At 39.1% G+C, this 24147-nt stretch overlaps 1 protein-coding gene across 1 annotated transcript in view; it reads right to left on the minus strand.

The window, feature by feature from the left end:
• Nucleotides 1-2951: 2951 nt before the first annotated feature.
• The window catches only part of PAXIP1 (PAX interacting protein 1), a 32849-nt gene continuing 11653 nt past the window's right edge, over nucleotides 2952-24147 (minus strand). Inside the window, exons 6-21 of the mRNA XM_038128756.1 lie at nucleotides 22582-23226; nucleotides 19097-19811; nucleotides 18153-18247; nucleotides 17098-17193; nucleotides 16635-16772; nucleotides 15229-15350; nucleotides 14525-14709; nucleotides 14359-14402; nucleotides 11921-11988; nucleotides 11428-11530; nucleotides 9106-9274; nucleotides 7466-7566; nucleotides 6175-6309; nucleotides 6017-6092; nucleotides 5449-5509; nucleotides 2952-4982 (exon numbers count right to left, since the gene is read on the minus strand). Coding sequence (XP_037984684.1) covers nucleotides 4967-4982; nucleotides 5449-5509; nucleotides 6017-6092; nucleotides 6175-6309; nucleotides 7466-7566; nucleotides 9106-9274; nucleotides 11428-11530; nucleotides 11921-11988; nucleotides 14359-14402; nucleotides 14525-14709; nucleotides 15229-15350; nucleotides 16635-16772; nucleotides 17098-17193; nucleotides 18153-18247; nucleotides 19097-19811; nucleotides 22582-23226 — 2769 coding nt within the window. The 3' untranslated portion in view covers nucleotides 2952-4966. The remainder of the gene's footprint in view (nucleotides 4983-5448; nucleotides 5510-6016; nucleotides 6093-6174; nucleotides 6310-7465; nucleotides 7567-9105; nucleotides 9275-11427; nucleotides 11531-11920; nucleotides 11989-14358; nucleotides 14403-14524; nucleotides 14710-15228; nucleotides 15351-16634; nucleotides 16773-17097; nucleotides 17194-18152; nucleotides 18248-19096; nucleotides 19812-22581; nucleotides 23227-24147) is intronic.

Here is a 24147-nt window from a genome sequence, read left to right on the forward strand (position 1 = left end):
TGCATGAGAAGCGAGGTGCTGGTTCTGGCATGGAGGTGGGAGTCTCACTCTGCCCAGGTGGATTTGCACTGGTTTGCTGTGTTTGAAACACTGCTGGAGAGGTGGCTTTAATACACCTTGGAGCACAGCTGAGTGATAATCAGGAAAGGAGGGTACAGTCTGTGCAGTCAGCACAGTCTGAGTTCTCCCCTGAGGTGATGTGAGCTGTAACAGTGCAGCCCCTCAGCTAAAGGATGCTGAAGAGCACGTGCCTGGTTTTGATCCCTCCTTTTCTCTTCCAGTGCATTTCAATCACATCTGCAGAGTCTCTGCACAAACCTGCCCCGTCTGTGGGATCTGTGTAGCTACAGCAACACCCAGGTTTGAAGGCTGCCGAGTCACCACCCAAGGGCTCTGTGGCTGCACTGTCCCAGGTGAGCAGCAGAGTGTCACTGCAGGCAGAACAAAGCTGGTTTATGTCACATCTGCCACAGCCTCGCAGCTCCCAGCCCCGACAGAGCTCAGTAACTTTTTAACCCCTCCTGACTTATCTGCAATTCAGATTTCTCCAGGCTGGCCTGGTGGCTCCAGTCTGCCTCTCTCCGTGCTGGGCTGGAAGCCACAATTGTCACATGAAAAATCACACTCTTCTCTCACTTTCTCCTTTGAAATTATTTCACTGCTTTAACAGAACATGGAAAATTCTGAGCTGCTTTGAAGTACATTTTTTCACAGAGGGTTCCTCTGGGTAAGGCTGACTGACTTTGCCTGCTCTTATCACTGAGCTCCTCTTCCTTCCCTCTGCTCCAGCCTGGCCTCTGGAAGCTGGTGAGCTCCATTCTTTTGGGCCCCAGGTGTTAATCCAGCCGTCACAAATACAGTTCAAATAGTTGTTTTTTTCTGACAAAGACATTTCTCTGTCTTCTCTCACAGAGTCAGGAAGGGACTGTAAGGCATATTTATTGTCAATAACTAGCTGTGAGTTTACCAAGTTTAAATATTAAATCCCAAAAGCCATGAAAATGATGAGGTTTTCTATTTGCTTATTAAGATGTTTGCAGTATCTGTAAGGAGAAAATTCCTGTCACCAGAAAGGGCTGTATAATTGCCCATAACACTCCAAGTTAAATGGATTTAAGTGAGGATCTGTCCTATGAAGACACAAAAAGCAGGGAGGGAAACTTCTGTTCCATCTCTTTGATAGAGATGCCTCGTTTAAAAGTCTTTTGGGTGACTACTAATAAAATTTGGCCTCTAGAGCTTAAAATACTCCTTTTCTTTTTGGTATAGCTTGCTACTAGGACAAACCCACTCAAAGCTGTGTCTAATCTGGAGTGCTCCCTGTTACTTATGCTTCCTCCCTGGCAGACCCAGCCTGGTCTCTTTCTGACAAAACAATGCTCAAGGATCAGAAAAAATTATCCTTTTGGTGAAGGTGGGAGTATTTTCCCAAGCAACCCTCACTCTTCACACTTGTCTGCATACATACTACGCAGGTTAAAACTCCCCTTGAAGAGCTCATCTCCTGAGGGCTCAGTCCTCCAGGGAAAGCTCCTCTATCCCACTGAGGAAGCTTCTCAACCATGCCTGTCCCTTGGGAGGAGCCTCTTGTGCTTCACAAAAAGAAGGTAAGAGCCAGACTCTGATGGAGGGTGTGTGGGGATGAAACGAGCATCGCCAGCCTCTTGTGGAACGATGGATTTTCTGACTAAATACAAAGATGATTTATTTATTTGTTTTCTTGAGGGTAGCAAAATACAGTAACAAAATGCCCACAGAGGTTGTGGCACCTCCGTCCTTTGAGATAACTGGGCATTTAACCTCCAGCGCTCTACTCCAGATGGATTTCTGGAAATCTGTTCCACAATTCTACTTGATGACTCACAGCAAAGGAAGCTGCACAGTAACAAGTGGAGACCATGCGTGCTTGACCTCCAGCCTATCCCTAACTGATGGAATGTCTTTGCTATTAGACATGTTCTACATTTACCTTTAAATAACTACGTTATCAGAACAGGTTTTCTACACAACTCAAGTTCTGTAGTTTGTATTATGGATCTTTTGCAACAATATGAAAAGTTTTTTTTTTCCCTGATACAGAGGACAGGATCAAATGGACACTTGCGTATTACAGCCTTCCACTAAGGCAAAAGCTTGCTCCTAACAGCAATGCTGTGCCAGAATACTCCATCAAAACCCTTTCTCTATCACTAATCACACACACAGTAACATCTGTGCAAGCCAGTTGGCTCTGGACAGCTCCTGTGGTTCTTGAAAGACTATTTCTTGGCAGGTTGTGTTTTTCACTCTAATTGAAAGGTTAATCAAATCAGTCATACTTGTATGTTGGCTAAATAAACACACTGTCTTCACTGATCATGAAACAGATGCACTACCACTCACGTTTCCCATGGGGTACATTTGTTCCATGATCACATTTGGTTTTCTCCAAGCTTCTCTATGCAGGATCTGACAGCATTTTGGATAGTTTTCGTAAGGAAATTTACCTTGCAGATGCTACTGCATTCACATGTCTTAACTTTCAACAGCTTTTGGCAAAGGTATTACATATCCTCAACACTGCTTCATTGTAGGAAACGTGGAGGAAGCCAATCCTACAAGAGGCTGAGCACTCCTCACAAGCATAAATCCATCATGGAGTGGAGCAGTCTGTGCTGCTGAGGCTGGAACTGCCATCAAACCAAACCTGTTATCCCCTTGCCTCCCCTCAGCGGGGCTCTCACCTGCACCCAGCTGTTGCAGCAGCTCTCTTTAGCTCCTAGGACCCAGTGGGGCAATGTCATGTGCCCTGGGCCTGACTTTGTGCACAGCTGAGCTGACACATGTGTCTCTCTGAAAGCAGCATTTTCACTTGGTAGGACAACACATTGCTGGGAAGGCAGGCAGAAGATTTGCTGAATGCATGACAGGCATAACACCCACATCCAAGTTAAGATCTGTGTACCACAAAACTGCTAAGCATTCAAAAGCTGCAACAGCTGATAATTGTTCTAAAGGAAAAGGCATTCAAAAATCTTCCTGTCACTTGGTAATGAGTACAATGAAGAAAATATTTTCATTGAAAGAGATTAACACAGATTTAGATCATTTCAGTATTGCATTCTTAAGAGGGAAAAAAGGCATTTATTTCTCCAGTAAAAATAGTATTCATGCAATGTATTATGATGTGCTTTAGGGTGAGATTAACTTTATTTATTTCCTGTGTTCTGAAAGATTCAGGTAACTACTTTGTTGAACTGTTGAGAGATGTGTCTCTGCAGGGCTCTTGAAGTCAGGTTTCAGAGATGTTCTCTCCCTCCACTGACAGGGAGACCAGACTTGCCAGGTCCAATGTCTGCACAATTTAATTTGTACCACAACTCATCAACCAACAGTTAACTCCCACTGCGTCCCTTCTTTGTTACTATTTTTAAAATTAAAGCACAATATCATATAATCAATTTCCAACCTTAGGTCTCTACATTACAGACTTTTCCTTCATCTGTCTCATAATGAAAAGGAAGCTGCACTTCAGAAAGTTGAACATCACACCAAAAACAAACACAGAACCCTGACACAAGTAAACAGCATTTGTGAAAAAGTACCATTTCCTCCCATCCTTACCACACCTTTTTAACCTTTTATTCACTTAAAACCTTTGTGACCAAAGTGCAACATTCTCATTTATCCCACTTTAGAAAAGTCACACTGGTAGAAATGTTACCATTCCTGTGATCCTTAGGTAACCCCTACTGCTCCCAGAAGAAAGCCAAGCACAGGAGCTGGTCAGGACACAGACACAGTTGAGGAACCAGAGGCAGCAATAAAAGGCAACAGGCACACAGTGACCTCTGAGGGACCTCACTCATCTTGACATTTACTACAACTGTGGTCTTACAGCAGCAATCTGTCATTCACTGAAGCACTTTGTTCAACTAAGGCACTGGGAGAAAGGCAACAGGATCAGTAAACCCAAGCACCAGCTGGATTTAAGCCACAGCACAAAAGAGATTTGAAATCAGTAATTTCCCTGATGGGGGAGTGCAGATATTCACTTGTCTATAAAACATCAGAGCTGAATTGTCTTGATGATCAGAAAGAAAAGAAATGCTTTTAGGATCACTTTTTCATCTACAGGAATCTAAACTGATAAAAATGATCAAATCAGATTATTAGAACTCTGTGTGTTTTAGGAAATACCACTGAATATAGATTCGGGAGACTGGTTTTTTAATATTTATTTAGTAAAACTCACTATACAAACAAAAGGTTATCACAACAGTAGAATATGCAGGGTTATAGTTTCTCCTTCAAGCTGCTTCTCTGCTTCAGTAAAAACACATATATACATTTATAATTATTTCCCTTTAAAGCACTGGGATTCATATATTAAAACATACCTGGTAAAATAAGCTTAAAATAATTTCACATTGCTTGGAAAAAGATTTGAGTAATTTACTCTTACCAGAGTGCCATTGTTGCACAGTATTCAAAAAAATGAACGACCACTAAAATATAGAGTAAAACATTTAAAAGTACATTTATTTCAAATGTGGGCAAAATATCAATATAAAAGAAAATAGAGTATAAGAAATAAAAATAAAGTACAAAACATTTTCATCTTTGACATCCATAATTTAATAGATAGCAAGCCCTTTTATTTTTACATCCAAATTACACTTTTGGCTGAAGTACCATAATTTATTTTAAAATGCTTAAAAATGGGCTCATCATGATACCTAAAGTGGGCTCTTTTAAAATGGTAGTATAATACAAAACATAGTAAATTATGTTTCAGCATAATAAAATTACACATCCTAAAAAAGATGCAGTTTATTTTTGCTTTCCTGCTTTAAACTGCTCATCATCCCTAGGAAAACAGCTGGAAAACAGCATCCACAGGAAGTTCTAGTTGCTTTGTACAATGGCTGAACAGCTAGATATAATGCTCCAAGGATTCTGGAGCAGTAAGGCATTTTACTATCCATCAAGTAAATTTATATGTAAGCTTGTTAAGGAACAACTGTAAGAAATGACAGCAAAATACAAATTCTATAAAAAACATGCATAAAGACACAAAGGCCTTACTGGTCCTTCCACTGCATTTATCAAACAGGGCTTATGGTCTTCACAAAAAGCTGGTTTCCTCATCTGAAAGTAACTAGTGCCAAATATTTCCCTTAGTGGCAAGTTCTTTCCCCATTGCCTAATATTCTACTATTTACTTATTTTTTCTACTATTTACTACTCCTTTGTGACCACCCTGCCTTCCTTCTCCTTCAAAGTATTGCCCATCAAAAAGTAATTCCATGTTGCATTTAAGCTACTTTCCTGGGTGTTAAACTACCCTCCTACCAAGTAAACATTACACATCCTAAAAAATTACAATTAATTAGTTCCTAATTAAGAAAAACTTTTAGTAAACCATACTCCCCTAAGCAGTAGAATGTCTTTACACAAAAAGGATATGATTCATAATCCAGTGTTTGAGTAAGCACTCCAGTCAGGACAAACTCAGCATTGTGGACATCTGGAAATGTCAAAATTCATACAGTTCACACCCTATATAGAAATTCTGCCTCATTCTGCAGGTGTCTCACACCTGACACTGCACCTGGCACTGTTACTCAATACAGCACTTCTTGAGACTCTACACTGAAAATAACTGAAGTGAAAACCCCTAACTCACTTGATGAATACTGAGATGGTGCCCTGGTTTCAGTTAATTTTCTTTGTAGCTGGTACAGGGCTGTGCTTTGAATTTAGGATGAGAATAATGTTGGTAACACACTGATGATTCAGTTGTAGCTAAATTCAAAAATTTACAGTAATCTGCCTATAAAATAACTATTAGTTATATCCAGCAAACAGCTGGTTTGGATTTCTCCATGGTTTGCAGGATAGTCCATGTATTCCTCTATTAGTATCTGAAAGCTTCAAAATATCTTTGTATCTGTATAATAATAATAATTGGGAAATAGAAAAAAAATCCAAGTAACAGTTATACTGTTCAATCACAACAAAAGCTTCTACCTACCTATGCCTCGTGCGAAATATTCTCGACATAAATGAAGGTCATTTTCACAGGAAATCAAGATTATCTCTGGCAAACTCTAAAGGAAAGAAAGTAATGTTAGCTCAGAAGAACATGGTAAGGCATTATAAATAAACTTTAGAAAGCAACAGTCAACACACTTTGTTTTGCTTATGCTCCATGAGTTTTCGGAAAGAAGGTTGTTTGGACAATACTTTTCCTCCTGCACACTCCACAATGGCTTTCATGGTGGAAAGACTGGGACAAATTCCAGGTGTAATGTAAAAATATTTTCCCTAGAAAGAGAAGAGGAAGAACAAGAAAAAGCATTATGATGTTAACTGATTTCTGTAACACATGAAGTTTTAATGTCATATAACACTTTTATACAACAGGGCGGGCTTTGAAAGCTGGGTTGGGCTTATGGACACAGATTCATCTGTTGATCAGTTGTCCTTAATTACTGCTGGTGTTCCCCTTGGAGGGGCAAATGCACAATTTTGATGAATTTGAACAGTTCAGGGATGCCTATTTCCACACCTGTAAAGTAACAACTGCAGCTTGGTAAGACATGTAAGAACAATGCTCCTCACTTCTTAGAGCACAGGGACATCTTAAGTCTTTCAGAAGAACTTTTACCTTTTAATTAACACCCAATTTATTACTTACTGAAAAAAATTATTCTACTACTTGACTGAGATAAATGATCAGATCACAAAGTAGATTATCTCTGTTTATCAGCTAGGAATAAAAACCAGAAAACACCTTGCTATTTAATCTGCAAGACTGAGAAAAATGTAGCATTTAGACACAATAAAAGACATAGATCCTTATTCATTACAGGTAGAAAAAATACCTGTTTTAGGTGCTTTACCTCCATAAACAGTCTGTAATTCAGTTAGGCTGAAGAATCTTTAGCAACTCAGATCTCCAGATACCTCTCTGCAGTGTAATGTCATTTTAACCAGAGGCACAAAAACATCTCACACCATCCTAGCAAACAGCCTGGTGGAAATGCAGTCTCCAAGGAGATTCACACTAGAACTCCCTGAGGCTGAAGGGCAAACTCACCCTCACACTCCCATTCTTATGGGCAAGTGCTCTGGCTATGAGACTGGTGTAAAAAAGAAACGAGAAAACAAAGAAAAGAAAGTCCCTTCCATAAATGGCTTTTTGCAAGTAACAGGGTAATGTTCTAAATTTTGAACGGGAACAAATATACTGAGACTGTTTGGTTAACATCTACAGGATCCAGTCATTCAGAGGGTTTACATCCACCCCAATGCTTAGACAGAAAACAGGCATGAAGTCAAAACCAAAATTTACAACAAATGTTTCATGTTATATGCCAGCCTGCTCTACTGTTTTCAGCTATAAAACCTGTGGTCCCAATGCTGAAAAAATCAGGTTGAAAAACTCCCAAGTATTTGAATGCTGTGGTAAACTGCATACCTTGAACAGTGGAGCTACTTGTGCTCTCTTTAGAGACTCCTCTAAACTAAAGCAGAAAAGCACCTCAGCTTCAGCATCTCTGAGCACAAAGTTCTGCTCATCTGAAAAAGAAAGACTGATGAGGCACACAAAACACAGACATCCCCATGGCCCAGGATGGGATCTCAGCAGAACACCTTGGTGGCAGAGTGGCTCTGAATGGCAGACACCTACTAGAATTTAACATGATTAAAACATCCCTCTTCATTAGGCTTCTTACAAAGATGATTCCCAAATACTTGGAGAATTAAACTGTGATTTACACTTGCATAGCTTACAACAGTCACTGTCCCATCAAGTCCCTTTTTCTAACTTACTGGAGGTACTTGCAAATTTTTATTTTTTGATTCTATGCAAAGGAGAATGATCAAGCAGAAGGATTAAGTTTAAATTCAAATTACTGTGACCACTTACGGGAGCCCAGAAACTGTCTTCAAGTCCTCACACAGTCTTAAGAGAAAGAACTTTCTATCTGTTTCATTTGTCCTGTTATTCACCCAATTTTTATTTTTTTCTTAGGGATGGAATTTCAGTCTTTATCTTTCCACAAAAGCTATGTCAAACACATTTCTAAATCCAATTTAATCCAAAACCCCTAAGTCTAAAAACCAAAACCAAATAATTATACTGAGAACAAATAGGTCTTTCCAAGGATTGTTCTGACAACCTGCAAGAGACAGTGTTAATACTCTTCCAAGGGACAAAAGAAACAGTTAAGACAATTTTTGTAAACAATTGCCATATTTTCCATCATTACAGCAGGTACAAAACTGGAACCAGCCCATTAGCTACAAATCAACCTAATTTCAGTAAATACGCAAAGTACTTCAAGTACTAGATCCCAACAGTCATCCTAAATCCCCAATTTCTTCATTTTCTAAGAGTTTTCAAATTAATCAGTTTCTCAGTTCACTGATGCTGAAGTAAGCAAATTGCCTCCCTGAGATTCCCAAAAATGTTTGCTGGTTTATTAGTTAATGATCCATAGATCCAAGTCTTTACAGTGGTTAGCCAGTGATGTTATACATTTTCTTCTTACAATTATATAAAATGCACAAAACAATTATAAACCAAATAATCACCCTTTCAGAAAGGGTGAATTAAAAAATAATGCAGCCACAGGTAAAAATCTACAAAACAGGCTACCCAAGAAAGAAATACAATAATTAACAATATCCAACTATTTAATCACCCTAACACAAACTTTTTAAGCTTGTTTTTCTTTCATTTAAAGGCAAAACAACTGTATTAAAAAAATGAAAACAAAATGAAACAAAATATTCTGCTGAAAGAGAACTTGATTTAAAGAAAGAAAATCAAACACAATTCTTGTGACAGCTTTGCTTAACCATACTAAGACAACCTTCTAGCTCAGGTGGAATACAAACTAGCTGCTAATATCATTATTTAAAAACTTTGCAAATTATTCTTCAAGAGGTGTGAATGATCAGACTTGTAGAATTAAAATTTCTGCTTTCAGAAGCTGAACTCCTTAGAAAACTGGTAAGAAACACTGAAGTCAGAAGACAAAACAACAAAGTGTATTTAAATATGTCCATTTATTGTTTTTACTATAGGAATTGACACTATTTTTAACTTACCAACAAATTTCTGGCATTTGAAGCACTCTTCTAACCACTCTGGAGTTACTATGTGCTTGACTACAGAAATTGCTGTCAGGAACTTGACAGTTCGGGTCACTTTACTGGCAATTAGATGGGTACATTTCTGGGCAGAGTCTGCTACTTCACCTCCAAGGATATACAGTTTCTGAAAGTTGTACAAAACACAAACCAGAATGGAACAGTTGTTAAAAAGTAGAGGGAAAAAATAAACTCAATATCATATCATCACATCAAATAAAACTGAGCTCCTAATGAAATAGTAAATGTAGATTTCTGTGTTACACTGATTCCTTTACTCAAGCTGATTTAGACAGAATTCACAGCCACTAAAAATCCTGGTATTTCCAGACAGAATTATCACCTGGCAAGATTAAAAACAATCTCCCACTTCTGCAGTTTTTTGATTTTGGGTTGTGCTTTTTTAAGTAAGCAACTAACTGTAAGATACAAATTAAATTATTTTTTTCAGTGAAACAGGATATTAAATTTTAAGTAAGCAATAATAAGAATATATAATAATTTTGCTCTCTTCTAGGCAAGGTGCAGTATACACTGTACCTACAGCTAAGCAAAACTTAATTTTGCTAGGCTTTTCTTTAAAGCATCTCATGAAAAACACATATTCCACATGCATTTTGGATGATACTGAGCAACTATTCCCTTTTCCTTGGTTTAAGCCACCAAACTCAAACTAGCTCCTCACAGTTGCTACCTTATCAATTAAGCCAGTCATTATCTGAAGGAATGAGTGACACACTGAATGAGCTGGTGAGGCATATCAGATTACAACAGGTGTTAGAGATAAAGACTGCTCCCCTCATAAAAATTTCAAGGATGAAAAAATATTTGGACAGCTTTAGTAATCAGAAGCCCAGGGTGCATGGTTAAGACAAAACAATTTGCACAAATAAATAAAACCCACACCAATATCTATAAGTAGAAATATTTAACAGTTTATATTGCATGAATGCTTGGGAGTCCCAAAGCAAGAAGGCCTAAGGGTTAGTTAGGTTAGAAGGCCTAAGAGGTCTCTGGCAGCCCTGTGCACTGCACTGCTCTGAAAATGATGAGCACATAGGACAGACAGGGACAGTGCTTTTGGCTCTTCTCTACCGTGCTCTGATGGTTTGCATAAAGATGACCCATGAAAGTATTATTCAATGACACTGAACCTCTCCAGTATTTACTTCCTTCCTGGTAATAAACACCCTGTGAACAGGACATTGCATCCCTCTGAAAGGCAAAGGCTGCTTTCTATGTTCACCTCAAGCACTTCTACCTGTGAGAGGAGACCTTGTAAGACTTAAAACTCTGATGCCACTCAGGTGTGGAAGGGACCCTTTGGCCATACAGGCACAAGGATTACTCCTCCATCTCAGTAAGGTGAGGAGTATCCAAGCCCCAGTTAGGTATCCAAACTATGCAGAGTTTTGGTATCATCACTGCTGCCAGGCTTACATTCAACTTCACACGCTTTGAGGCTGAAGTTGATTTTTTTTATCTGTGAGCCATAGCTGCTACCAAAACAAATTCTCTATATAATTAACCAGGAACCAACAGGACAGAAACAAGAAGTTGATACTGCAACTTTATGGGATACACTGAAAAACATTTTATGTCCCAAAATATTCAATATCAAGCCTCAAATGCACATACTGCAAGGGAAAAGACCTCTGAAGCCAAACCACTTTAAAAACAAGTATAGGTGTAATGAAGAAAATATTTTATTTTTTTGAGGACATAAAAGTGGGTATTTCTAAGAAATGTAGTAACTCAAATTAGGTCTCAGTTACTCCTCATTATCTGAATGTTATAAATAATTTACATTTAAGTTTTAGCACAGCTTTATTAGGGAACAGAACAAAACCTCCACAGGAACGTCTCACACCTGCCATAAGCTTTGTCATCAGCTGTCTTTGAAGCATTCGGCACTGCAGACAGCAACCCCACTACAAGAATCCTGGGTCTTATCCAGTACAACTATCACTATTTTTCTCACCTAAATTTGGTCATAAAATTTGCTATTTAAAAACAAACGTGGAAAGGGCTTTCTTGCTTTTTAAAGCAGTCCTACAGAAAGAAAAAGCAAGTAGCACAGTAGTGTAAAGTAGTTAACTAAAGGAGAACAGCTACCAAATAAAACTCATTTCCCATAAACCTACCCTAACCTCAGGGCTGGTAGGCACTGGTTTTTGTTCACTAGGTATATGCTTATCAAGTCTTAGCAAAAATTCAACATCCATTAAAAAACTGTCAGATGTTTCAATGTAGTTCACAGGAGATAAGCCTGAAAGTCACCTTAATGTACTGCTGCACTTGCATAGGTTCAAATCCTGTGAAGAGCACCATTGGTGTCAGCTCAGGAGTGAGTTTCTTAGTAGGTGGAGGCAGGTCTTCAATCCTACAGAAAATGGGAAATACAGCAGAATGTGACATTTGGGGCCAAGGCTGCAGAACTGTAATTCTGAAATTAGACATGCACACTTTTGCAAGTTTCACCAACGGAATGACCCAGATGAGTGAGAATTAGGCACAACTTTTTCTGATAGAAAAAATCACCATGCAGAGAACATGGCGTATTCTCCTCTTCCTGCATGCTCCCAACTCTCTTACTACTTCATTCTCTTAGTTATTGTTTTATTCTTGCCAGCTGAGGAACTGGCAACATCCAAAACCCACTGACAGTTATTTCACTGCGCAGGGCACAGGATGGTGCAGGCTGATGGGCAGCTGACACTTCTGAGGAACAGTCAGTTAAGGACTATGGGCATTGACTGCTCGCTGTTCTTACCTCGCTCTTTTGGAAGACGGCTGAAGACTGGCTTCATTCTGCTTTGGCTTCAAAGGCAACCTCACCCCCTGAAATCACACCAGTTACGTGTTTAGATCTGAATCAAACAGGGAAAATTACTTCTATCCTGAACAAATCACAAATGAAAATTACACTCTGCTGAATACACGGGGCACCTACTACTGACACAATGAGCCCAACAGCAAAGCTGAGCATCAGCCAAAGCTTCTCCAAAAACTTAGGTAACCCTGAAAGTGCACACCAAATAAAATATCGTGGTACTTTTTTTCCATTAACTAATGTTACTAATTATCAATGGAAAAGCCAATGAATTAAATGAGAAGGAGACTGAAAAGCCTGTTCATTTGTTAAGCACATGAAGAATACAACATTCTTCCTGGTGCTAAATTTAGTGGAATGGTAATATCCCAGAAAATGCTGTTTTAAACTCAAGTTCCCTAACTACATAAACAGAAGCTGGACAGAAAGTGGCACCTCCCCAGTACCAGATCAGCCTCCAGAGCATGTGCCCAGGGGTGATCAAATGTAGCCTTTAGGCTCTCCTAGGTCTGAGTAACTTGAAACCACAACTCCCAGGTTGAGGAATGTGTGACATCTATTTCTTTTTAACCTTCAACACCTGAAATGTAATGAAGAATGTGAGAGGCACATGACTAGAAAGACACACAGCACTGCACCAGCCTTGCTGTGAGAATGTTCCTCTGGGAGGAACAAGCCACAGGGGTATGTTCCCTGCTCTCAGACCAGGCATTTTTATGCTAGACAGCCCACAGTATGAGCAGCTGGAAAGAAAAGTGCACACATTCACATTTTGATAGACATTTCAACTATGAAAATGCAAGAGGTAGATGGCATCAACAGCATCTGACAAGACAGCTGTCCTCAGAAGAGGACCCCAAACCCCAAGACAAATAGAAATTCCTCCCGTGAAGGCAGTGAAGTACCTTGTCCTCCCTGACACTTCCACATGCCCAGCATTTTCTATTACCAAACCATATTCCTGTGTGGGCACCCAGAGGGCAGCTGGATGAGACTGTCTCCAGAAGCTTCTTTCAATCTAAGTGACAAAACTCCCACCTCACACGGGCAAGAAAGGTCCCCATATAAATACAGAAGGGGAGGTACTTAGTTACCCTTCCAACCCCTGAGGTCTCCATTTGCTACACAAGACAAAACATGGACAAAAACCTGGTGTGACTGACCGACACAAAGAATTTATCCAGTTTTAAGATGTCAACCGCTATGTGGATGCAAAGGGTGGTGGCAAGAAAACCAAAACTGAGTTAGTCAAAAGCAATTTTAAGTACTAATACTGCATACTGAATCTTTTCAAGGACTTTTTTATTTTTTAACAGCAGAATATTTTCCATCTTCAGGAAAATATGAAAAATTTTTAAAAGCATTTAGTTTTCTAAATGAGAGTTTCCTACAGGCCCACGAAACAAATCCACAAGGGTCTATCAGAAGAATGTTTCAAACTTAGGGTCAGGAAAAAAGTAGCGCCTATTTCTAGAGCTATAAGGTATTCAAGCCACAGTGCCCACAAGACCCATTTAAAACATTGCTACAAATTGCATTTTGAGAGTTACTAAGCAGCCTTTTTCTGAAGAGTTTACAAAGTGACTGAGATACAAATGTTCCAAATAGAAGAGGTGAGGCAAAATGTTTTTGTGTGGCACAAAATGTTATCTGAGAGCCCCCTGTAGTACAAATTTACCTACATCAAGACATACTGTGAACATTATCGAGTATAAATCTGAAATGGGAAGAAAATTTACAATACAAAAACATGAGACAGGTCCAAAAGCTGACAGGGAAACTGCAGCTTATTCTGAATACGCAGAAAACTTCTATTTTGCATGGTTCACAGAATACCCTTCATGACAAAAATTTATTTCAAGGTACAATTCTTCATTGTTCATTCCCATTGATATTTCAGGGTTATCAACTACACTTTTTAGCATGTTTCATATATTTTTAGATTTTAAAATACATGGTATATATGCCCATGGTTTTAGTTCTTAATATATATCAGAGAGATGATATGAAGTAGTAACACCCTTAACTTACATTATGTATCATACTTAAAATCCAGTCAATACTCAAACAAAATTCCTACTGATTTTGGGTGTTGTCTTAAAAACCCTTATGTGGTCTCACATACAGAGTGTTAGGTACTGATTTAGAAAGTACTAAGGTCTGATGTAGAAACTGAAGAGTGAAATATCTAGCCCAAGGTGTGCCAACAGCAACTTATTACTGCATATCTCACTAAAATTCCTTAATTCTGCAAAAGATTATTTCTCAGATTCCTCAAAGTAAAATAGAACATTAGCAAAAAGTACAACCAGGAGCTTCAGCACAGGCATGGAGTGATCTTACCAAAACAGCTGTATATATACAATAATTCAACATACCATTAGAAGTTCTGGTGACACCTTTAATGGGACTCTCCAAGCATCTAGAGAACGGAGAACAGAACAAAAATGACACCATTGCCAAGTTATTTACACCAGAGGAAACACACTCCTGCTGAACCAGGCGCATACAAATGGTCAGAACAGAGGGTTTTGTAACTCTCACCCAGCAGGTTGAGCACCAGGTGCTGGCTGGGAGACAGCGGGTCCTGGAGGTTGAAGACGGTGTAGCGGCTGTGCTGGATCTGCCGCAGCGCCTCGAAGTTGCCCAGCAGGATGTCACAGAGCCACTGCGCGTTCACGCACGGGATCCGCCACTCCTTGGCCTTCTCGTACTTCAACCCGCTGGCCCTTGGTGGGCAGAGAGGAAGAAAAAGAATTTGGATTGCAAAGAAATGGGTGAAAATAGCAATTTCTAATCATAAACCTAAAATACCAGTGGTTTTTATTGGTCTATTGTTTAACTGTGACAGAGGAGATACTCCAAAAAAATGCTTTTGTTCTGTGTCAGAACAAAATGGAATCTTTAGACCTGGATTTAAATTTTCCCTCCTCCAACGTTTTAGAACAATTTTTTAAAAAAAGGTATTATAGTTTTTGATGATCTAAGAGCATCACTTAGGAATATTATAAAATAGGAAAGTTAGAAATTACTTCTGTTTTGCCCGTGTTCAGAAGGCCAAATTTATCACTGAATATGTGCTGCAATTTAGTTCAAGAAACACCACCACTAAGTTTATTGGTATCAAACTGCAGAACTGATTACAGTTAACAGTCTTATAACAAACCACACCTAGCACCTCACATTCAGAGAGGCACTACCGGGGAAGGGGCTGCTGAGAAAGCAAGGACTGTGGAGTGCACACTTACTCTTTACAGATGAGAACTGTATTGCTGCGACACAGGTAGCCCGTGTATTTGGCACCTGCTAGGTAGGCCATCAGCTTGAGGTCATCTCTGTCACTATCAACAAATCCTGTCACAGAGATTATCTGCAGACAGAAAGACAGTTTTAAGTAACTGAACATTGATGGCACTTACAAAACACTCCCATGCAAAATATTTTTCCATGACTAACTTTTTACATTACAATGAAATGCACAGCATGGTGTATAAAGCACTCAATTAAAGCGTGGCTTGTAGGATACCAACAGTACAATTTAAAAGTTATTTGTTTATACATAAAAAATTCAGGCTTCTAGCAGCAGCTCTGACTCAGGAAGAATCATTTTCATTCTTCTGGTCAGCTTTTTCTTATTTAGAGAGACCACAGCTAATTTGTTTCTCACATGTCTGCCATCTTCCTTCTGCTGTGATTTACATAGAGGCACACACCAAAAAATGCTTACACTTACTTGCTCTGCTCTAAAAATCTGAAAACTCTGCTCTACTCTGCAATGAAGCCAAATAAACTGTGCCAGCTGATCATATAGGTGGTGAACTGTAATTCCACATCTTCCATTATTATCTTTAATCCTGACAGGTGTTTGTTTTTGTCATTCTCACCTTTTCAATAGGGAAAGGCAACAGTACTTTTGTTTAAAACTGTGTTTATTACATTTACTACTAACCACTGAGTAGACACACATGTTGTTATACTCTGATTTTCCCAACTCTGTATTTCTTTTTATGACAGTCAGGACAGGCTATTAGCAAGGCCATCATCCCATATGTCTGCATCCAGCACAAAGAAATCCAGTGCCAAGACATACTTTGGCATCTTGGTTTATACAGCACAGTACATTCCAAGATGCCTCTCAATGAACTGAAGTTATTCAATTCCACAAAATTCCACTTTCACAGCTCTTCATTGCACAGGCAATGGAACTGTGACCTCCTATCCTCTGATTAGCAGCATAGGCTTCCTTTTTAGGTATTTGCTAAGCACTGACTAAGAAAAACCCTCAAAAATCCTCTTAAAATCCTGGGTTATGGTAAGGAAGCACATGCTGTTCGATGTGCTGCTGCTCTGCTGCTATAAACTGTGCAGCCTGGATTGCTGCTACCTCGCTATGAGTAAGTCAGGCAATCTTTGCCCCTCAGTGTCTGAGAGAGTAACTCACAAAGGCAGGTGTTACTCCTCACCACTCTGAACTCAGGGAGACTTGGAAAGCATTGAGAAACACCTGGCAGCAGCACCACATCAACACAGCACCTTCAGATTAACAGCTTTTCTTCCAAGGCAAAAGAAATGTGTAAAGCACATTCTAGCTCTGTTTTAATACTGCTCAAGCAATGAAGCAAGCATTCTCTCAAAGTAAGCTTTTCCTTCTTACATGTTGAGAACATGGCTTTCCTCCTGGTGGAAATGCCACTGGAAAATGAAGGGCTCGATGAGGTGGGACCATCTTCTTCTTTTTCAAAATTGCATTCAGCCAGTGTGCTGTAATACATCTCTTCCTTTCCCTCAAAGCCTAGGAATACAGGCACAAACAGCTTTTAAAACCCAAAATACGTGGGGGTTTTTTAATACTTTTTCTAATAAACAAAACTTAGATTTTAATTGTTTTTCTCTACATTTTAGACTCCTCTTTCTCATAGCATCTTCCTTAGTGCTCTCTGGAACAAGTCTACTGTATGCACTGTGAAAGTTTGTGCCCCAAAAAACCACAAATCACAAAAAAACAAATAATGAGAAACTTTGTATTTGCTGTCTAAGCGTGAAGCACACAGGGCAAAGCCCTGCCTTTCCAGGGATAAAATGAAAGCATGCACCCAGCAGGCTCCCAGCTGGCTCACCTGAGCATACATGTTACTGACTTGGCTTTCACAGAGAAGGTGAGTACATCTGCTCGTGAGAGTTGGGTCCACTGTCCCACCATGTGCTTGGATGATCTGGTGAGAGAGTAAGTGCAGAACTTCTAGGATATAACCATTTTTACATTACATTAAGAAACAAAAAGTCTGACATGAAAGTCCACCCTTTAGGACACTGCCACCATTAGCACCACTTCACTGAAGAGTTACCCCCCAAAACTAGGTTTGTTATCTAGCTTTAGAACAATTTTGAAAACAAAAAAGAAAATTAAATATGCAGCTTTTCACCGAACAAAAAGTCTATTTTTTAGAAGAAATGGAAAAAAATAAACAAAATAAAGATATATAAACAAAAATAACCCTTCTCATGTTTTTTATGTTTTGCAGTATAACTATTAAACAATTTTTCATGAACTATTCAATTCTATCTCAGCAATAAACACAAGTGCTGTTAAAAATGTCAACAGCTTACTTGATTATGCAAAATTGTAGGGAAAATTCAACTATAAAATCCATCAGAAGTTTCTGAAGAACATCAAAGTCCTCTTATTTAGGAAAGGATACAATCAGATTTTTCTGAAAAATAGAAGTTGGCAAAAAAATAGAAACACTCTATTCTTCCATCTTATTCACTCAGGTGGATACCTCACAGGCTACTAAATGCCAGAATTATATGCAAAAAAGAATGGTTTTATACAATCAAGTTAAAGCTAGACAGCGATGCTATATTACATTTGCTGTACTACAGCTGCCTGATTCAAAGCATAAATAACTGGGAAATAGTTAAGGCTGCAACTTATTTAGATCATGTTCTGATCGAAGACTTAATTCAACCAGGCTGCACACCTAAAGTATTTCTATTACTTTTTCTGGTCAGCAGCAGTTGAGTAATTTTCTTTCAGTTTGTAACAGAAGAATTACACAAAAGGATGCCTAAAGAAGAGTGAACAGTGCTGAAGTACTTCCAATGTTTTCTTTTAGAATTTAGGGACTATGACATTATGTTATAGTTTCTCAGAAATACTGCACAATCTTACCCGTTTCCAGGTTGCTAGCAGCTGCTTGTCAGACATCTGCTCTGGGTAATCAGCAATTGCAAAGACACAGCCCAGGAGGAAATACTCTTCTGGAACTGCAACAGTTTGGCACATAAAAAACAAACAATTAAATACTTAAAAGTCTGAAGAGCTCATCTCAAAACACATTTGCTACACTGACCTCCTCCTATTACCAGGTTATAAACCTCCTAGGTGCACTTCCTTGGAAAAAGTAGGATCCAAAATTCCAAGTTGAAAGCCTTTAAGGCACAGCTCAACCCAGTCTGATTTTGTTAAGGGTAGTTTTGGTTTTTTTTTTCCTGGATGAAGAGGGGCTAAAGGGGCAAAAGGAAGGGTCACCAAAAAGAAAACATAAGACCGCTTCCTCTTTTACAAAGACAAGCTATGAACAGCCAAAACAATCAAAAAGCTTTCAGTTCTACTGTAATTCAAAGCAAGGAGTGACAACCTTCCAATACTGAATCTTCAATAATTTACTGGTATTTCTGGAATTGTAGCTGTTTGAAAGTTTCCCCCTCCCTCTCTTCCAAAGGAAAAAAAGTTTTTAAACAACTGTGCCACGCATTTACTAACACTGTTCTGAAAATATAGGTTGTGTGCTTGTGGTATCACCTGTACATTTGGAAAGAGAATGTTCTCAGCACTCTCATGCTTTTCAGATTGTGGGATCATCATTAGCTATTATTTGAATAAAATAATATTATAAGTATTAGTATAATATCATAATTATAATAATATTATAATATTATTATATAAGTAATATTATTTAAATATTTGCCTAAAAATCAGAATAAACAGTTCTGAGCCAGGAGTGGTGTTTCTTATAATCCCATCCTGTAAACACAGCATTACTTTTTGATATTCTACCCCACTTCATGTCATTAGCTACTTTTTTCCAGGATCAGAAGGCAATAATTACTAACTCTCCACTGCTGGATCGTGCCCAAAAAGCGGCTGCTGCTGCAGTTGCTGCTGTTGCTGCTGGTGGTGTTGTGGCTGCTGGGCTGCAACTGGAAGCTGTAGTGCTTGAGGTGTCTGAGTTAAGTGCTGCGCTGCCTGATTCTGCATTTGCTGTTGCTGGTGCTGCTGGTGCAGTCGCTGTAAGTGCTGCTGCTGCAGCTGCTGCTGCTGATGTTGCAGCTGTTGCTGTTGCAGCTGTTGCTGTTGCAGGTTCTGCTGCTGCAGCTGTTGCAGCTGTTGCTGCTGCTGCTGCAGCTGTTGCAGCTGCTGCTGCAGCACATGCTGCTGCTGGAACTGGAGCGGCTGCGGAGGGCGGTGCAGCTGCTGCTGCGCGTGGAGCGGCTGCTGCGGGAACTGGAGCTGCTGCTGGGAGAACTGGTGCTGCTGATGGACTTGCTGCTGCTGCTGCTGGGGAAACTGGTGAGGCTGCTGCTGCTGGAAAGACTGCTGGGAGATCTGGGGTTGCTGCTGCTGCTGCTGGAGCTGCATAAGTTGCTGAGGTTGAAGGTGCAAAAGAGGATGGTGCTGTTGCTGCTGTGCTTGATGTGACTGCTGCAATAAATGTGTCTCTGGTGTTAGTTTCACTTGACTAAACAGCACCACATTTGGATGTCCCTGTTGGCTATGATTTACTTGTTGTTCTAAACTTTTTGTAGGTGCTGAAAGTGATTGTAATATCTAGAAAACAAAGATTATTTTCGTGACCTTTAGGTTGTCATTCGGTTTAAAAAATATTTAAAGAACTACTGGGAAAATACAATTCCTAAAAGAAAAGAACCCTACACCTAAATACCTTGTGAGCTAAACAAAAATCTTTAACTGCCTAATAGCAAAATGAAAAGACAGGACTTACACAGAGAGAAGTGTGGAGCTGCATGTGACTCCTAATAAACAGCAATGCACATTTTAGTTAAATTTAAGATTAAAGCCCATCCCTGTATTATTAATAATTTTTCCAACAGCATTATGACTATTAACACTATATTAATAATTACATTGATCAACTGCAATATTACTTTTAAAATCCCGCTGGCCCATTAAATTCAGAGTTTAGTTCCATAGTCCTATTTTCACTTAAAAATTGCTAATGAAACCTTCATTAATTAGTGCTGTTTGAAACGTTCATTAATTAGTGCTGTTTTGAACCAGTTCAGGAATATATAGCTTGTTTTTTAATCTCAATACCAAAAAACAAAGACATTGATCTGCTGAGCACTAAGGGTTTCTTGTGAAAAAACCCCAAAACAACCTAACCTCCCTACTTCAGAATACTAGATTTTAGGTTTATAGAGTGCTGACGTAATCTAGAATTTAATTTTATTTTTAAATGTATGACCCACTGTTAAGAGAAAACTCATTTCACACTAAGCAGACATAAGTTAGGAAGCGAATTTTTATGCATCAGAAAAGGGAAAATTAGACAAAGTTCTAATAGATTAGGATGAGTTCTACATATGTATTAAAATATTTTAATATAAACTACCTATTAGAAATGAGAAGGAGCAATAGGAAATTCTAGACTTGCCATTCATGAAGTCTTTTAAACATGAAATCAGCTTTGATGAATCCTGCAAAGCTTGTTTCCTTCACCCTCACTACTTCAACACACACAGTGTCACCTTCAGCGACGTACGTGTGCGAGAGGAATCAAAGCCCATCACTAGAGCACAAAGCCAGCCAATTACTGCATCCTCTCAACCATCCATCAACTCTCCACCAGAGGTGGCTCAAGTGTTTTTACAATGCACATCAAAACATCTCAGGTGTCATCTAAATAATTCTGATGTGGCTGGTAGTGCTGATGTGGCTGGTAGTGCACACATGAACTAAGCAGCCATGACTATCAATGCATCACCCATCACTCATGTCTCGGCAGCACAACACTAGAAACATTCAATAACTAAAAATAACACACACAAAAAATGTTTCCGTGGCTCAGTGTGAGGAGCTTCTCTTCACAAGAAGTAGCAAAAGCCAAAATTACAGAAGCTTCAAGACATGTATTTCAAAATAAAGGGCTAAAACCTTCAAAAGCATTCTGTGGCTATATTCAGAAAGTAACTATGTATCTGTAAACACCTGATTTATGACAGATTTTGCTACTGAGCTTCAAACTAAACACCAACTTTCCAGTAATGTTCACTAAGACTTGCACTCATTCAGGGCAGAAAGTAAAAGAGAAGTTATAGGGGGAAATGGCAGAACAGGTATTCCTCCCCCCAGGAAGCAGATTCACAATTCTGGGATGCAGAGCCTTTCTGCACATGCTGGAGCTGGCCCAGCAGCCTGAGGGTGCTTGGTACAGCCCTCACACATCACAGTCCAGCCCCTGCTCCAGCAGACTTTGGGTGAACAGAGTCAAGCCAAAGCACACAACCACCAGTGCCCTGTAGCTCTGCAAATACTGCTGACAGAGAAATACTTCCACAGGGACACCACTGATGTGTATCTGACAGCACAGTGACCGGGCTGGAGAGGATGTGGTGGCCAACTTACCCATGCTGGCCAACTGAGCAAATGGCCAGCAGCTCTGCTCAGGCCTTGCCCTAAAGTCTCAGCCCTTAAACAATTCAAGGCACTGAGAAGAGGAATCTCACCAGATTTAAAATAAAGCCCGTATTTCCATTTTGTATTCAGATGTCATATAATCAGCACAGAATCAACATTACTGAGTGACTCCACGCTGTGTGTTTAAGTACTGGCTATACTACTCTGGCACCTTTCAAAGTTTTACCATCAGATGGACATGAAGAAAGGCACCAATGCAATTATTTAAATGAAAGAAATGCCTATCATGTACCAGTACCTACTTTACTCACGCTCCCTTCCCACAAACATCTAAGAATTTCAATGTTGCAGGTGCAGCATGCTCACTTGCTTTTTATTATCTTGTAGAAATACATTCAACACAAGAGCTGCAATTATTTCAACTACACAAGTGGCATAAGAAAGTGTAAGTTAGGACTTCTTTATCATAATATGCATACTATATAACAATCTAATGATGCCCAGCAGAACAATGCAGTATAAAACTGAAGGTACTGTGGGAACAATCAATTCCACAATTTCATGTGCTTATGGCATAAATAATTCCTTGCACTGACTGAGAATCTAGAAGGATAGGAAACCAGGTTTCCTGAACCAGCAAAATAATTCTAAATTCATGTTTTTCCCTCTCACCAAGAAGTCCTTACTGAAAATCTAAACCATGCTGTAGTTATATACAGCTTTACTCTTTCATATGTTTTTTTCAAACGCATTCTGTGAACCTGCTAGAAATTAAGTTACTTATTACGGGGAAATTACGAATTTGGCTACAATTTAAAGTAATAAGGGGAAGTATTAACTTTGGGTATTTTAAGAACAGCAAAAGGAAACTGAAGTTCTTGGACACTATAGCTCCTAAGAAAAAGTCCAATAGCTTATAAATTAAAAATCCAACACTTACATGTGCTACATTTGATGGTCTATTAATCTGCTGAATATCAGCACTATTAGTAATATTCCTTAACGTCCGCACGGCTGGACTCCACGTGGCCATCATTTCCTGGCGGTCAGAACTTTGGGCACCTTGCACTGAAGCCATGAGGTTGCCTCTCATATCAGGAGGCAAAATGTTACCTGGCACTGGTGGGACATTGGCACACAAATTAATCAACCCGGAGTCCTTCCCTTGAGGCAACCTACGCTTTGCTGCAGATGCCTGTGGGACTTCAGCTGGTGTCCAGTTCAAATTCCTTTCTTGCTTTTCTGGAGAGGAATCGGAAGAATCATCGAACATCAGTTCCCCTTTTGCCTTATCAGCAGGAGTAGATTTTGGTGAAAAAGCTTGATCACCCAAAGGTGATCCTTCTCGAGAAGATGCTGGGCTTGATAATTTTTCATCAGTACTAGCCTCATTTTGTGAATCTTGTTCTTCATTTTCTGCTTCTTCCTCCTCTTCCTCCTCCTCCTCCTCTTCCTCCTCGTATATAATTAAACGAGGATGATAAGGAGTCTCTTCTTTTTTACTTTTATCAGCTATAGAATCCAGTACCCAGTCTGGGGTCACAATTTTAATGCTGTCCCGTTTATAAGCACATTCATATTTTTCCTAGGGGGGAAAAAAAGTTATTTAAAGACAAAAACAATCACAAGTTCTTTGAGATCAAGTATAGAGCATGGAGGGGGAGATTACAAGGAAGCTGTCCAATACCAGAGAGTGATCTCGCCCAGATCCAACAGGACTTATACTGTGCAGAACTACAAGGTCCAACAGATTAAAAAAAAAAACCAAAAAAACCCAAAAAAACCAAAAAATTCTCCACATTTACACTATAAAGGATTCAGAAGGCACAACTGTAGATGATGAATGTCTTCACTTGCAAAATTCTTTTCTAACCCAATCACCAAAATATTCCAACCCGGCAGCGAGGAACATAATGGTCAAGACTAAAATGCACGTGATTTCAGGAGGACATTAGGGCAAGTCTGAATACAGTTTATGTTTTATCCACTATAAAAAAAAAGTAAAAAAAAACCAAAACAGTCCCACTATGAAAAAGCATTTGGGGGAAAAAGTCAGAATTCCATAATAAAGCAGAGACAAATATTTAAAAGTTGATCACTGTTAAAAAAGCACTTCAGCAGGAATACAGCTTAAATCTTACAGCTTCACTGTTTCCTTTCATAATAAATAAAACAGACACAGTATCAGTGTCCTATTTATTCGAATATCCTCTTTAATGGAAGCCCCTCACACACATCAGAACAGTACAGAAAAAAACTTTCTTTCAAATATTTGAAACTTATTTCAGATCTAATATTTAGAAATGATTGAGCTGGTATTTTCTTTTATGTTAAACAACATAAATTAACAACAAGCATATTCAGAGGAAATTAATGTAGTGATTCTCTGAAGTTATTTCCTACAATGAAAGTGTCATTGACACACAATAAAGAGATGGGAGTTGAAATCAAGTTTATTTGCCAACACAAGATTTTACTCTTTCATTCTGGTGAGAATTATTAACAA

This window comes from Motacilla alba, chromosome 2 (genome assembly GCF_015832195.1).
Source record: "Motacilla alba alba isolate MOTALB_02 chromosome 2, Motacilla_alba_V1.0_pri, whole genome shotgun sequence".
In the NCBI taxonomy this organism is placed as follows: Eukaryota; Metazoa; Chordata; class Aves; order Passeriformes; family Motacillidae; genus Motacilla; species Motacilla alba.